Genomic DNA, 14,557 nt, shown 5'->3' with positions numbered 1-14,557 from the left:
AGCGTCATCCACGGTGCTCGACGCGAACGCGGCGGTAGAAACGCAGTCCACATGGCCGGAAATGGTGGGAAGTTGCGGGTCGCTTTGGCGTACGTCCGTCGGCGACACCGGCGGAAGCTGAAAACCTTTTTGAACCCCCTCCTCTCACGTCTGGCCGGCTTGCTCAGTTTCTCACACAAACAGATGGCCACGGAAAATTGAGAAAAATTATCAGAGATTCAGAGCGACAGGTCCACGCCGAGCCACGTGAAGGGTACTATCCCATCGCGACCGATCGATCACTCGGTGAGATCTCAAATCAGGTAGGCTTGAGAACAGGATTCCCACGCATGATGACATGATCTATCCCATCGCGACCAATTGGTGCGTCTGAATTTGCCGCAACTTGCAGCAGCCCATGCGGAAGGCAGGCAGGCAGTCGGGGGCCGCGATGCACACAAGAGGGAGATATTAGTGCGCCACGTCGGACGGAGCCCGTGATACCTTGGAAACCCAGAAACGACCTCAACCAGACGACGATACCGAGTACCGAGTGGTTTTGGATCGGGACCCCACGCCACGGCGTTGTCTCCTCCCCCGCTGGCTGGCTGGCTGGCTGAGAGTGGCCGTGGATTATCCACCGCCTCCAGCCACTTGTCTCGTTCGTTCGCCGGTGCGCGATTGTGCGCGCTGGAGGCAAAAATATCTTTGCTTTTTTCGGAGACTAGCCAAGAGTGATCAAGAGAGGAAAATATCTACTCGGTTAGCTCTCAAAGATACTAGAGAATATCTCGCTGCGGTGCGTTGTTTTGGTTTTCTGTCAAGTGGTGATCATGAGCGAGTGGATTACAGGTAGCGCCACGACTTTGGATGGAGCTCGTGGCGCGGACTCGAGTGGCTGGCGGGATAGAATTTTGTTCTGTGGATGCTAGTGCTCCGGAAGCATTTTGTTCCCATGTTCTGCCATTGCCCTTTTCCTTTTTTATTCTAGGTCGATGCGTTGGACATATCTCCGCCATTCTTTTTTTTGCAGTCGTCTATTCACCTTTGATTGCTAGTTGTCGACATTTCGACAGACAACTGTTTCACTGGAATTGAGCTTTTTCTTTACGTGCACATTTGCAATATTGCCCCTCATCAGTTCCATTATTTTACATCTATTCTAAATTAAATATTTTTTTATTTTAATCTTCAATTTCTAAAATTTTATATAGTTCGATATCATATTAGTTATGTCTTAAGATACATCATGAGGGTTATTTTATGCAACTTTCATACATACATTAAACACGTATATCATTTGATAGATTTGGATTTATAAAGACTTTTTTAAAGATATAAAACAAAACTACTAGTTTAATGGAACGTAAGGTCGGACGAAAGGAGTATCAGCCCTTTTCCTTTTTACACCTATATAAAAAAAGCGCCGCTCAAATGAACTTAATTACTGCTTTTGTTTAGTATATGGCAACCTCTTAAGGCAAGTTATAGTGTCATATATACTTATTTCACGAGTACCACACAAATTTAAACTATTTGTGGCATATCTAAGGTAACTATTTTGTGTTGAACTAAGTTTCTAAAAATAATATCAATATTTATGACTCTAAAAATATGTATACTATAAAAATATGTCTCATAAAGAAACTAACAATACCTATTTAGTAAGATAAATATTAGTATTTTATTAAAAAATGTTTGAATCTAAGAAGTTTTACTTAGCCCTATATTAAAATCGGATTCTTTGTGGAGAGGTGGTAGTTCTTAATAAACCAACCACATTATGCGATTTAGTGTGGTCAGTATATCTTCATTCGAACTAACATCTTCTGAGAATGTTACATGAAACAATGTATTGGAAATATGCTTATATAATAATTATGACAAACTTTGTGATTTAGTTACTCCTCTTATTTGATGAACTTGTAATGTCACGAGGCTCTCTTATGTACAGTGGCAGAGTCATGACTCTACACCAAGCTATTCCAAAGAACAATTTCCTCCAAAACAACAAGAAGCTACTATTAAGAGCACCGGTAGAACTAGAACAAATATTTTTCTCCTAATAAAAGATGCTCCTCATGCATGCTCACAAAACTAAAACAAAGGCCCCTCAACGAGCGTAGGTGCACGGTCTTGTGCACAAATAACACTACACTTGAACTCGTTTACTAAAAAAACAATATACTTATAAAGAACATTAGTCTCGATATTGGATGTATACACCACTATTTTTATAAAATGCCGTACTCTGTTCTATAAGGCCTTCAGGTCCGCAAATCTCAATTGCTCGAAGGAGACTATATGAGTGAAAAGAAAGATAGAGAGCCTTGAGTAGAACTTCAGCGATATCCAACGTTACAAATGGCACATGCAAACAACACCAAATCCATGAAGGAAAAAAAAAGTAGCTATCCGCCCCAGCCACTCAAACAAGCCGGATAGTATCCGCATCTACTGGTATCATTTTTTTATTTTATTTTATACTGTATATACGACGTGCTTGGCAGGCAAACCAACACCAACCACGAGTTGTACCAAGCACAGGCGCAAGATATTATCGCGGCCGCGACGAAACGCCAACCACCAGTGCACCTGACACCGCCAAATAAACATTCCCGCCACAAGGGTTTCCTGCTCCGCACCACAACCGCACGATCCAACGAAGCGAGGGCCCACCCCATCCTCGACCACACGATCCCCCCTGTTCTCGGCCCTCTCGATCCACCACGTGTCGCTGTCCCGGCCGTAGATCTGGTCCTTTAGCTCCGGGCCTACCACGTGTCCCCACCGCTCCAGAAAATATCGGCCTCTCACCCCCCCTCGCGTGAAATATCCCAACCACTCAACCAGGCTCCCGCCACGTCATCGTGGGACCCGGGGGACCCTGGGTCCGCGGGCCAAACCGCTCGATCGCCTGACGTGGCGGGCGCGCCCACCGGTCGAGTGGCTGCAGATATTTCATGGCCCCACCTCGCTGGCCGCGGGAGCCCGAGCTCACCAACTGCCACCGCCTCCAACGCCCACTGGTTAGCCGGGCCAGCGGGTACATGGCCCACTTGTCTGTGGCGGAGGTTGCGTGTATGTATATAGGCCGCGGCGCTTCGGCCTTTGTCGTTCTCTCACAAACTGGCATTTGATTTCGCAGCCCACCACCAATTCCAGTTTCTTCCGAACTTCCAACTTCCAAGTGGCGACTTGCCGAGTTCGAGAAGAGGGAGAGAAAGTGGTTGTCGGAATCCACTCCGGCGAGGAGTTGCGGAGGTCGGAATGGGGGGAGGAGTAGATGAGGTGGTGAAGGTGGTGGTGGATTTGGAGGACGGTGAGGGCGAGGAGGACGCAGAGGCCGCGGCGGCGGAGGGGTCGAGCAGGGAGACGCGGATGCTGCCAAGGATGCCGGTGCGTGTGCTGCTCGCCGAGGGCGACGACTCCACGCGCCACGTCATCTCCGCGCTGCTCCGCAAGTGCGGCTACCGAGGTGCGCACTGCCTTCGCCCGCGAGTCGAATCGATTGATTGCCTGTGCAGGGTTAATTAGGGGTTAAGAGCGGCTAAAACGTAATCAAAGACAGAGTATGACGCTGAGCTGAGTCGTATGTGCAATGGTGGTTGCCGGTGTTAGTTTGTTGGAACCAATCGAAGTGCAGTTTGGCCTTGGGTAGAAAACTTGCCAGTTTCGGAAAGTGCTCGTGCTTCTGGGCAGTAAATTTGGGAGATCTGCTATATTTACGTTGCCTGCCTGGTGTGATACGCCTGCTTTCCAGGAGACAATTTTTATTTTTGGTCAGTGTGGGTAATTTCGTAATCGTGGTTTTTATTTGACAGTGATCTTAAGATATTTGACGGTCACCTCCCTTCCTGAATCTTCTAGTGTGAACTGCTGGCCTGCTGCAGTAGATGAATGTTAAGGCCTTGTTTAGTTCCAAAATATTTTGCAAAATCGCCACGGTAGCTTTTTCGTTTGTATTTGACAAATATTGTCCAATCATGGATTAACTAGGTTCAAAAGATTCGTCTCGTCAATTTCGACCAAACTGTACAATTAGTTTTTATTGTTGTCTATATTTAATACTTTATGCATGTGTCTAAAGATTCGATGTGACTGAGAATCTGAAAAATTTTGAAATTTTTTTTGGGAACTAAACAAGGCCTAAGAAAACATTGCTCTATGCGACCATACTGATGTGATTTGGTGTATAGTGGTGCTGCGGTGCTGCCTGCTCTTTAGGCCACTTGAAGTTCACATGAGCCATGTACAACTAGGACACGTTTAACTATAGGACAATAATTATCGCTACCTTCATGAGGGGGGGACTTCTGCCTCTAAAGTCCGGATGTTAAATCTTGTACTGCCACAATTCTCTAGCATAGTTAGAATTGTGGTTAGGGTCTATGATCTTTTTTATAGTAATTAACTTAGCTTTTTTAGGTAACTTATTTTATTGTTTACACTATTGGGTTTGTTCGAGTAACGCCATTTTTAAATTTTAGAAATGGTATTTTTCATCAGCCTCATGTATTACATTTTATTCATGCAGTTGCTGCAGCCTCTGATGGTGTGAAGGCGTGGGACATATTAAAGGAAAAATCTTTCAACATTGACCTTGTTTTAACTGAAGTTGATCTGCCTTTGATGTCTGGGTTCCTCTTGTTATCCACAATCATGGAGCATGATGCGTCCAAGAACATCCCTGTTATAAGTATGTCAATCTTCTCGTGTTCTCTCTCTCTCTCTCTGATCTAATAAGTGCCACGACTAAGTCTAATGCTGTTTTATGTCATCCAGTGATGTCTTCCCACGACTCAGTTAGCATGGTTTTCAAATGCATGCTAAAGGGCGCAGCAGATTTTCTTGTTAAGCCAATAAGAAAGAATGAATTAAGGAACTTGTGGCAGCACGTTTGGAGAAAACAACTGGTAAGATGACATATTTGTATCTTTTCAGCATGATTGCATTTCTTTTCATGCTTTATCCATGTATACTTAGATTTGATATCTGTAATGAGTCTTAAGTTTTCTCTAAATTTACCTTACCTTATCTGCAGGCAAACGGTGGGTCTGATGTGCACCACATACAACAAGAAGAGAATCTTGCAGAAAGAATCGAACAGAAGACTGGCGTGACAAAAGCTGATAATTTGAACAGAGATGGGCCCCGTAAAAATAGAGAATGCAGTGAACAAGAAAGTGATGCTCAAGTAAGTTTTAAAATCAGTGAGCATAATGTTGTCTAGATGCTGTTTCATTCTACTAATGGTAGCCTAGATTTTATGATTGCCTTGTAAAATGCTACCGTGAGTTACTGAGTTACATATGGCATTTGCGCTGTTCATTTTACTTTGCCCAGTAAGGATCGAACGATAACATTTCCAATGTTCTATCACCAGATATTTGGTACAAAGACAGTTTCATTACCCACATAGCATAGCCGATAGTAGGTCATGTCAGAGACATCATTTAACCATTTCGGTATATGTTAATATTAGGCAACTAATTTATAAATTTTCCGAGTCAGGTGGGTAATGGAACTGTTTGTTGAATGAGAGTAATGTTTATTATTGGCGAAGTATCACAGTTCGGTCCTTTTGGGCATGGTAAAATGAAATGCACCTGCCAAAAATTAAGGTAAGTATTTTTTAGCTGCTTGCAGGATCAGAATGTGGTACACATGCATAGTTGTCATAGAAACTTTTTTAAAGTATTAGACTGTTGATGTAACATTAAATCCGTTTTGCGATATTTTTCGAGCTGTCATACCACATAGTCTTTAATTCCTGATATGTGGTAGCAGGGATTGTGTTGCTGTTTGCCAAATTTGGATATTTTTCTTCACTTACTTCTTCATGGACTGAATTTGATACCCCTCATGCAGAGTTCTTGCACGCGGTCAGAGCTGGAGGCTGAAAGTAAGCAAACTAACAACATTTTGGAGTATAAGCAATCTACTGAAAGGCATTTGTCTATTCCTAGCCACAAGAATGTTGAGCTAAATGGACAGACCAAAATACGAAGTAATTTTTTCCCCATCTTTTCAACTTGTGATGTACAATTTGTCTGCAAGAAATTTACTAATGTAACCTGCTTGTGATGTGGGAGCAGGTAAGGATAATAACTTGATTCCAACAAGAGAAGATGATTTATCACCAAAGAAAAGAACATGTTTGAATGACAATAATTCTGAGAGAGCTTCCAAAGATATGGACCTAGTCCACATTATGGATAATCAGCAGAAGCATAACACACAGAGGGAGGTGGATACTATGAGAACAACATCTAGGGGAAATGATGAGAAGGGCTCCATCCCAGCACACCAGTTGGAACTTTCTCTTAGAAGAACTGACTACGGAAAATTGGAGAACCATGATAAAAATGATAGAAGAACACTGAACCATTCAACTTCATCTGCATTTTCCTTGTAAGTGCTCCTTTCTTTGGCTTTTCATAATAACTATACTTTCGTCATCCTAAAAACTTCTGTAAAGTAGATAAGTCTAGTTACAGATCTGGTTGTTATTATCAGTGACGGAACCAGGGGGGGGGGGGGCTAGCAGGGGCCATGGCCCCCCCTAACTCCTGAAACTTTCTTTAAGAGTACATGCAAAGTTAGTTATTTTTAAGTGATGGAGCTTAAGCCAAGTGTAATCTTCATGCATATCTTCTATACTCGCCCCCCCCCCCCCCCCCTATATATTTGCTCTGGTTCCGTCTCTGGTTATTATGTCAGAGTTGGGTACAGGCTAACAGAAAATTTCCCAATAACTTTTGACATTTATCTTTTCTTTTCCAAGCATAGCTAAGAGACTAATTTTAATAGTGACTTACCATGAGATGATCTCGAAGCATAAAAGATCCAACTATGGTAGCCACAACATAAACTTTGACATGGAACTTCAAGTGCCCATTGCTGTATCTTACTGCACAATTTGCTTGTTTTCAAAGTTCCACAAGTGCCCATTATTGTATCTTACTGTTTGATGTATCTTGTCAACAGGTATAATTGCAGGGCTGTGTCCACCTCAGGAAATGCTGGTGATGGTCAATTATGCAGCACCTCAGAAACACTAATGGATGTTGAAAATAAAAATGGAGATTCGGCAGCTCCCTCTCAAGACATGACTGAAACAAATCGTCCTCCTATTAGAGTTGTACCATTTCCTGTCCCTGTTCAAGGTCTCACATTTGATGGGCAGCCATTCTGGAATGGTACACCGATGGCATCCCTATTCTACCCACAGTCAGCTCCTCCCATTTGGAATAGCAAAACATCCATGTGGCAAGAATCAACTCAAGCAACTTCACTGCCACAAAAATCGCAACAGAATGAGCCAAATGAAATGGGTGCTAAACCAGTTGAAAATGCAGAGGAACAATTTGTCACAGGTCCTCCGAGTGCCAGTGGGAAGCAGCTGTGTGTTGAAGTTCCTAAAGATGATCCACGGCATATTTCTCCTATGACTGGTGAAAGTGGAATTAGTACCATGCTAGACAGCACTAGAAATACTCTGAGCAGCAGTGGCTGTGATAGCACTTCCAACCAGTTCACTGCCCCTACTGAATCATCCAATGTATATAAGGGCGTTCCTGAAACCCCAAGCACCGAAGGTTCACGACACCTGAGCCAGCGAGAGGCTGCACTGAACAAATTCCGGCTAAAGAGGAAGGACAGGTGCTTTGAGAAGAAGGTAAGCAACTAATTGCACATCTTCATTTCAATCCAATTCTTGATGTCACCTACTAGGACCTGTGATTTATGCCTTTACATTCATTTGCAGGTTCGGTACCAGAGCCGGAAATTACTTGCAGAGCAGCGTCCACGGGTCAAGGGCCAGTTTGTTCGTCAAGATCATAGCATCCAAGGAAGCTAGGGTGCGATCACTGAGCTTGAACTCTTTCCCACTATCTAAAAAAGGTCACTGCAAGTGACTCCACTGCGGGTATCCTGATGTCTGGCTTTGTTGAAGAGTTGGAAGCAATCACGCTTAGTTTGCTCTGTATATTTCCTAGAGCTTGTAATATATGTATGCATAGGCTAACACTGTTCTTTCCTAGGTTAGTCACAGGACCTGGCACGTTTTAGTAGAGGGTTTGTCAGTAGGCGTTAGAAAATACAGGCATACTTTGTTTCAGGTCAAGATGAGATGTGACCTCCAGCAGCACATGTGTGCTTTATTTAAGCCTTTGCATTACGTAACTAGCCAAGGTGTTTGATGTTTCGGATTAGATTTTCACTCTGTGCATGGATGGTGTAAAGGATCTCCACCAAAACATGCTCGTTTCTGTGCAGCTTGTTGCAATGAACACTGTTGGCCTGGTTTCTGTTAATGCTGTCCTGCAGTGAGTACTACTGTGAAATTTTCTACAGACGATATGGAGTGCTACTCTGAATTTGAGTGTTTTTTTTTTGAGGGGGAGTGATGGATTTTGTGAGCAGACCATGTCTCAAGAGCTGCTTGGTTGTTAAATCTGCAAAGTTATATTCAGGCTTGTTTGGCACCGCTCAACTTCACTAGTAAAGTTGTTTTTTTAGAAAATAGCTTTATGAGTGACTTTCTAGATGAAGCTGAGCAGTTTTGGAGAAAGTGTTTGGCAAAATAGCTTCACCAACTACTTCATGCATAGTTGAGAAAGAGAAATGAGGGAGAAGTTGCAATAAACTATTTTTTTTTCAGCTTCATCTAACTTATATCTTTGTGAGAGAAAGAGAAAAACAGCTTCACCCATGAAGCTGTTTGTGAGCTGTACCAAACAGACCCTTCGTTTTGTAGTGGACGTCTCCTTGTTTACAGCTGGCCTCGTCTGGTATCGTTTAGGCCACTGCCCTGCCCTGTTTACCGGAGCCTCCGCGCGAGAGGCAGCCCGTCATTCGTGAACCACGCCACCATCACGCTCGGGGCCGGGCGGGTTCGGCTGCTGTGAAGTGTGAACTCGCGGTCGCAGCAAGCCAGCAAGGTTGCCCAGTTGCCCTTCCGGCAATCCGGCCGGCAGGTTAATCAACTTCTTCCACTTCGCGCACCATCCACGCTGCTTTGGCTTTGCTAACCTTGGGCCGTCGCTGCGACCACACCAAAGGACTGCCATTTGTCTATGTGGTCATGTGGAGGAAGTAAGCCTGGTAACATGTCCACAACCACTATAAAATACAGCCTTGGATCCTTTTTTTTTGGACTGTGCTGGAATTCTGGATGGCCGGTAAACCTTTCACATCTCGTTTCGGCTGAAGCTTGTGTGTCTCGGTAGCGTGTCCCCTTCTGTGTCTCCATACACGTGTTTGTCTTTCATTCGCTCCCTTCAGAGATGGGCCCTCGCTATTTTTTTCCATCCGCAGCGGCCGCCTAGAGAAAACAGAGCGGTGCGCCAAGATAAAACGGAGTCGTCCGTCTAGTCCGTCTCCCCTAATCACGTGCTTATCATTTTCTGGCCCCACATTATTAAGTTCCCGCCAGTTTTATTAAATAATGAGGGAAAAGGCATTAGCCCGTGAAAAATGGCGCTAATTATAATAGTTGGTTCCATCAAAGTCATCTTGGATCAACATTCTCTCATCTGGTACAGTAAGAATAGAAATTAGAAAATGCAAGTCATATTGGATTACCATTGATAATCTATATTTCTTTTTGTCTATGCAATATATTTGTAGTTTAATCGCCATTGCAAGTTTGCATGACTTCTAACATATTCTGCATGAAACCCTCTATAAATCCAACCAGGCTGAATCTACTCAGGTTGAAAATTCTATGGAAGACACAATACCTAAGATTGGTATGAAATTCTGCACTGAAGAAGAGACATACCAATTTTACAATGTCTATGCTGGAGACAAGGGTTTTAGTATTCGAAGGAGTAGTTCACATAATGTGAAAAAAAGCACCACCATAAAGAATAGAACCTTTTGTTGTTCTCGTGCAGGTATTAAATCACCTTTATTTTTGACACTTTCTTCATCATTAGTGATAGACATCATTTTGATCAATTATTTATTGATCAATAGGTGTTCGGCGTCCTGATAAAAAAGAAGAATCTTCCAGCTATAGTAGACCAGAGACACGATGTATGTGTGAAGCTCGCATGAAGATAAGTCTTACAGATGGATTGTACTGCATCTATGAGTTTGAGCCTGAACATAATCATATTCTTGCTAGTAGCAGTCAAGTTCATCATTTAAGATCACCAAGGAAAATAACAAAAGCACAGCTTGCGAGTGTAGAAAATGCTAAAGCAGTCGGCATTTCAAATAAGGCTACCTTTGATCTCATGGCAAAAGAAGCAGGTGGAGTTGAGAATCTTGGATTTACTCGTGAAGATATGAAGAATAAATTGTATTCAAAAAGGTCACTACAGATAAACCACGGGGACACAGGAGGAGTATTGGAATATCTAGAGAAGAAAACATCAGAAGATGGGAAGTTTTTCTACTCCATTCAGGTTGATGAGGATGACTTGATAACAAATATTTTTTGGACAGATTCCAAAACGGTCGCAGACTATGAAGTTTTTGGTGATGTTGTTTGCTTTGACACAACATATAGAAAATTAAATGATGGGCGTCCATTTGGTTTGCTAGTTGGAGTGAATAATCATAAGAAAACAATAATTTTTGGCGCTGCACTTTTGTATGATGAAACTGCTGAGAGTTTTGTTTGGCTTTTCAACACATTTTTAACTGCTATGTCAGGCAAGAAGCCACAAACCATTTTAACCGATGAAGATGCAGCAATGGCAAAAGCAATCAAGATAGCACTGCCAGAGACTCATCACAGAATTTGTATTTGGCATATGAACCAGAATGCATGCAAGCACCTTGCTGGAGTTGTGGAGGACTATAAGAAGTTCAATAAAGATTTTCAGAAATGTATTTATGATCAAGAGGACGAGGAGGATTTTATAAATGCATGGAACAATTTGCTAGACAAGTATACGCTACGAAACAATCAATGGCTACAAAGATTATTTGATAAAAGGGAGAAATGGGCCTGAGCATATGGAAGAAATACATTTTCTACTGATATGGTTAGCACTCAAAGAAGTGAAAGTATGAACAATGAATTGAAGGGATATATTAGTGTCAAATATGACATACTTACCTTTTTTGAGCACTTTGAAAGGTTGGTGGCAGATAAAAGATATGAGGAGGTAAAATGTGATTTCAGGGCAACACAAAGTACACCTAAGTTGAAATCTGATTTGAGAATACTAAGGCATGCAGCAAGAATTTATACTCCAGCCATATTTAAGGTATTCGAAGAACAAGTGATGCAAACACTGAATTGTGATCTGTTCTATTGTGGTGACAGTAATGCTGAAAAGGAGTACAAAATAAAGGTTTATGGTAAGGAACATGTTGTAAAGTTTTCTGCATCCGAAGTTATGGTGAAGTGTAGCTGCAAAAAGTTCGAATTTGTTGGAATCTTATGCTGCCATGCGTTGAAGATACTTGATATCAACAATATCAAAAAAATTCCTGAACAATACATACTAAATAGATGGACAGCTGATGCAAAAGTAGTTCATATAAAGAGCAATTCTGAGACACACGAAGATCCCAAAACAAAGCTATCAAAACGGAGAAAGGAGTTATGCAGAATGTATATTTATTTAGCTAATCGAGCTGCAGTACTGTATGGCTGTGAATAATGCAGAGAAATTAGCAGAAGATGTGGAGAAAAGCCTAAAAGTTAGAGCTGATTCAGATGTCGGTACCTTATCTCAACCACAAGGTTCTAGTATAAGCCTGAGTAATAATTGCATGAACCACCATACATATGACATCAAAATCTAATTATTATCTATTTTGTAGGTACACAAGAAGAAGACCAAGCTATAAAACCAAAAGGCTTGAAGGTTAAGGAGAAGGAAATTCACGGATCTGAGAGACCAATTGGTGGTTTCGAGAAGGCAACACGGCAGAAAAAGAAAACCAAAAATGACCCAATGGCTTCTGGTTCTGCAACAGAAGCAAACACACGAAAGAAAAAGAAAGGCAAGAATGACCCAAAGGCTTATGGTCCTGCAGTGGAAGTAGATAATTTAACATATGAGCAACCACACTACACTGACATGGTATAAGATTTCAGTTATAATTATTACTATCAAGACTACTTGTATCTTCATTACTGATATTAGTTTTCCTTTTTTTTTGGTACAGGGCCATTTTGGGAGTAGTATGTACCAAAATCAAATACATATACCAGGCTACTGTCCGGGCTACTATCCACATGAAAATGCTTTTGTGCCTCCGCCTTTCAGTTCTTTCTTTGTTGGGACCCCTAACCATGGTCAAGATACACAACAAGGAAATGTCACTCAGTCAGTCAATACAAATCCCTATAATGTGTTTCCCAATTTTAAGTGAAGGTCTCATCCCCTTTGGAGAACGGGTGAGTTCTGTACAGTTTCCATTGAATCTTATGTATCGAACAGTTTATCATAGCAAGGATCTAGACTCTCATGCTTTGTTAATTCAGTAAGTTCAATTTTATCCAGATGCAATTTTTTTATGTGATGTCGGCCAAATTTTAGAGAAGTATCCTGATTTATTTTTTTAGCTAACTAATATAGTTGATTTGATAGCATCAGACTGAAAGCAGAGTGCATCTTTATTATCAAGACAAAATAGGGACTAACACTAGACAACTAACCTTAAAAAAATTGTTGGGGAAGAGAAAGTCTTGAATACGCAACTGAGTCAATGCAAAATGACATCTCCCAGCTCGTTGTACCTGACCACCATGGTGTAATGTCAGCACGATGGACCTGGAGAGGAAAGGCAGAATGGACCTCACAAATCTAATCCGCAAACTCGAAATCAAGATCCCCACTCAAAAATCGAGATCCTAGCAATCCAAATCAAAATGCGCAGCTAGAATCTAGGTTCCAGTAAATCAAATCAACTCACCGCTATCAAGCTTGAGGTCGTTGCTGCCCAAATCAAGTTTATCTCCATGGGATTTGACGTAACTTCGATTCAAAATCACGCCATACACAAGCAGATCACCTTCGAGCTGAAAGGACGAGATGGCTAAGAGATTTCCTGGACGAGGTGATATCAGATGAGCAAAGTGCCTTTGTGCCAGGAAGGCTAATTACAGATAATGTGCTTATTGCGTATGAATGCATCCATTATTTGAAAAGGAAGAAGGGGAAGACCGGTGCCTGTGCCATCAAATTGGATATGGCAAAGGCGTATGATCGTGTCGAGTGGGAGTACTTGAGGGGCATCATGCTAAAACTTGGTTTTCATCAGTTGTTTGTTAACTTGATTATGAGTTGTGTCACCTCAGTCTCCTTTTCTATCAAAATTAATGGTTTCTTCACAGAGGCTTTTCGACCTACAAGGGGGATTAGACAAGGTGATCCCATCTCACCCTATTTATTCCTTCTTTGTTCGAAGGGATTATCCTGTATGCTGAAAGCTACTGGACCAGTGCATTTGTCGAGGGGTGTCCGAGTCGGTGTGCACTCCCTCTGGATTTCGCATTTGCTCTTTGCGGATGACTGCATCGTTTTCTCAGAAGCATCGCAAGGAGGGGCTAGTAGACTGATGGAAATTCTGCTGAAATATAATAGAGGTTCGTGACAGTTGATCAACCGAGAAAAATCCGCGATCTTCTTCAGTAAAAACTGCTAGCAGGATATGAAGGAAGTGGTGTGTCAAGAGCTTGATATACACAAAGAGGCTCTAGCGGAAAAGTATCTTGGCTTACCAACAGAGACGGGTAGGAATCTGAGCGGGTTATTTGAATTCTTGCCCACACAAGTAAGAGGGAAGATAGAGGGTTGGTGTGGTAGAGAGGCTAGTTGTGCTGGCAGGGAGGTTTTGCTAAAATCTGTTGCACAAGCAGTACCGACCTACTCTATGAGTTGCTTTCTCATACCAATCAACACGTGTAAGAAGATGAAATCTGTTATGACCAACTATTGGTGGGGGAGTTCGGCTGATAATCGTCGTATGCATTGGATGAGTTGGGAACGTCTGACAAAACCCAAGATCAATGGAGGAATGGGTTTTCGCGACCTCCGATGTTTCAATCTTGCCATGCTTGGAAAACAAGGTTGGAGACTGATTGAGCGGCCTAACTCCCTATGTGCACGAGTGCTGAAGGGACGCTATTTTCATGATACCGAGTTTATGGAAGCATCGAGGAAGAAACATGCAAGCGGTACCTGGCGGGCGATACTAGTAGGTAGGGAGGCGCTGCAAGAGGGTCTGTTCAGAAGAGTGGGGGATGGGGTGTCAACCAATATCTGGAGCCACAAATGGATCTCCAATCATTTTGCTGGCCAGCCTATCACCCCAAGAGCTAATTTACAGATTCTGAACGTCTCAGATCTGCTTACAGCAAGTGGTGAATGGAATACAGAAATTATCAAAACCTGTTTCCTTCCAATTGATGCCGACGCAATTCTAAGACAGCCCATAGGTCGGAACAGCCAAGACTTTTGGGCTTGGAACTCTGAAAAAACTGGAGTGTACTCTGTCCGATCAGCGTACAAGCTTTTATACAATAAGAAATTTGGTTGGAATCAAAACCTGGCACCTGGCTCCTCATCGGTTGGACTGTGGAAGATGCTATGGAAGCTTC

The 14,557-nt window shown here is 42.4% G+C and overlaps 1 protein-coding gene and 1 long non-coding RNA gene across 2 annotated transcripts; one reads left to right on the top strand and one right to left on the bottom strand.

Annotated features, from left to right (window-relative positions):
* LOC110432809 (two-component response regulator-like PRR95) lies at nt 3,086–8,339 on the top strand. The gene is made up of 8 exons (XM_021453660.1): nt 3,086–3,457; nt 4,517–4,678; nt 4,765–4,895; nt 5,024–5,176; nt 5,851–5,989; nt 6,078–6,393; nt 6,970–7,660; nt 7,751–8,339. The coding sequence occupies exons 1-8, from the start codon at nt 3,250–3,252 to the stop codon at nt 7,841–7,843; spliced, it is 1,893 nt and encodes a 630-aa protein (XP_021309335.1). The 5' UTR covers nt 3,086–3,249; the 3' UTR covers nt 7,844–8,339.
* Nucleotides 11,697–13,298, bottom strand: LOC110432810. The gene is made up of 3 exons (XR_002450078.1): nt 12,871–13,298; nt 12,614–12,728; nt 11,697–12,241 (listed from the first exon to the last, which is right to left on the bottom strand). It is a non-coding gene; the product is annotated as an uncharacterized LOC110432810 (long non-coding RNA).

The sequence above is a fragment of the Sorghum bicolor genome, chromosome 2 (genome assembly GCF_000003195.3).
Source record: "Sorghum bicolor cultivar BTx623 chromosome 2, Sorghum_bicolor_NCBIv3, whole genome shotgun sequence".
Taxonomy (NCBI): domain Eukaryota; kingdom Viridiplantae; phylum Streptophyta; class Magnoliopsida; order Poales; family Poaceae; genus Sorghum; species Sorghum bicolor.
Note: the sequence above shows the minus strand (reverse complement) of the source record. Positions and strands in the feature narration are given on the sequence as shown.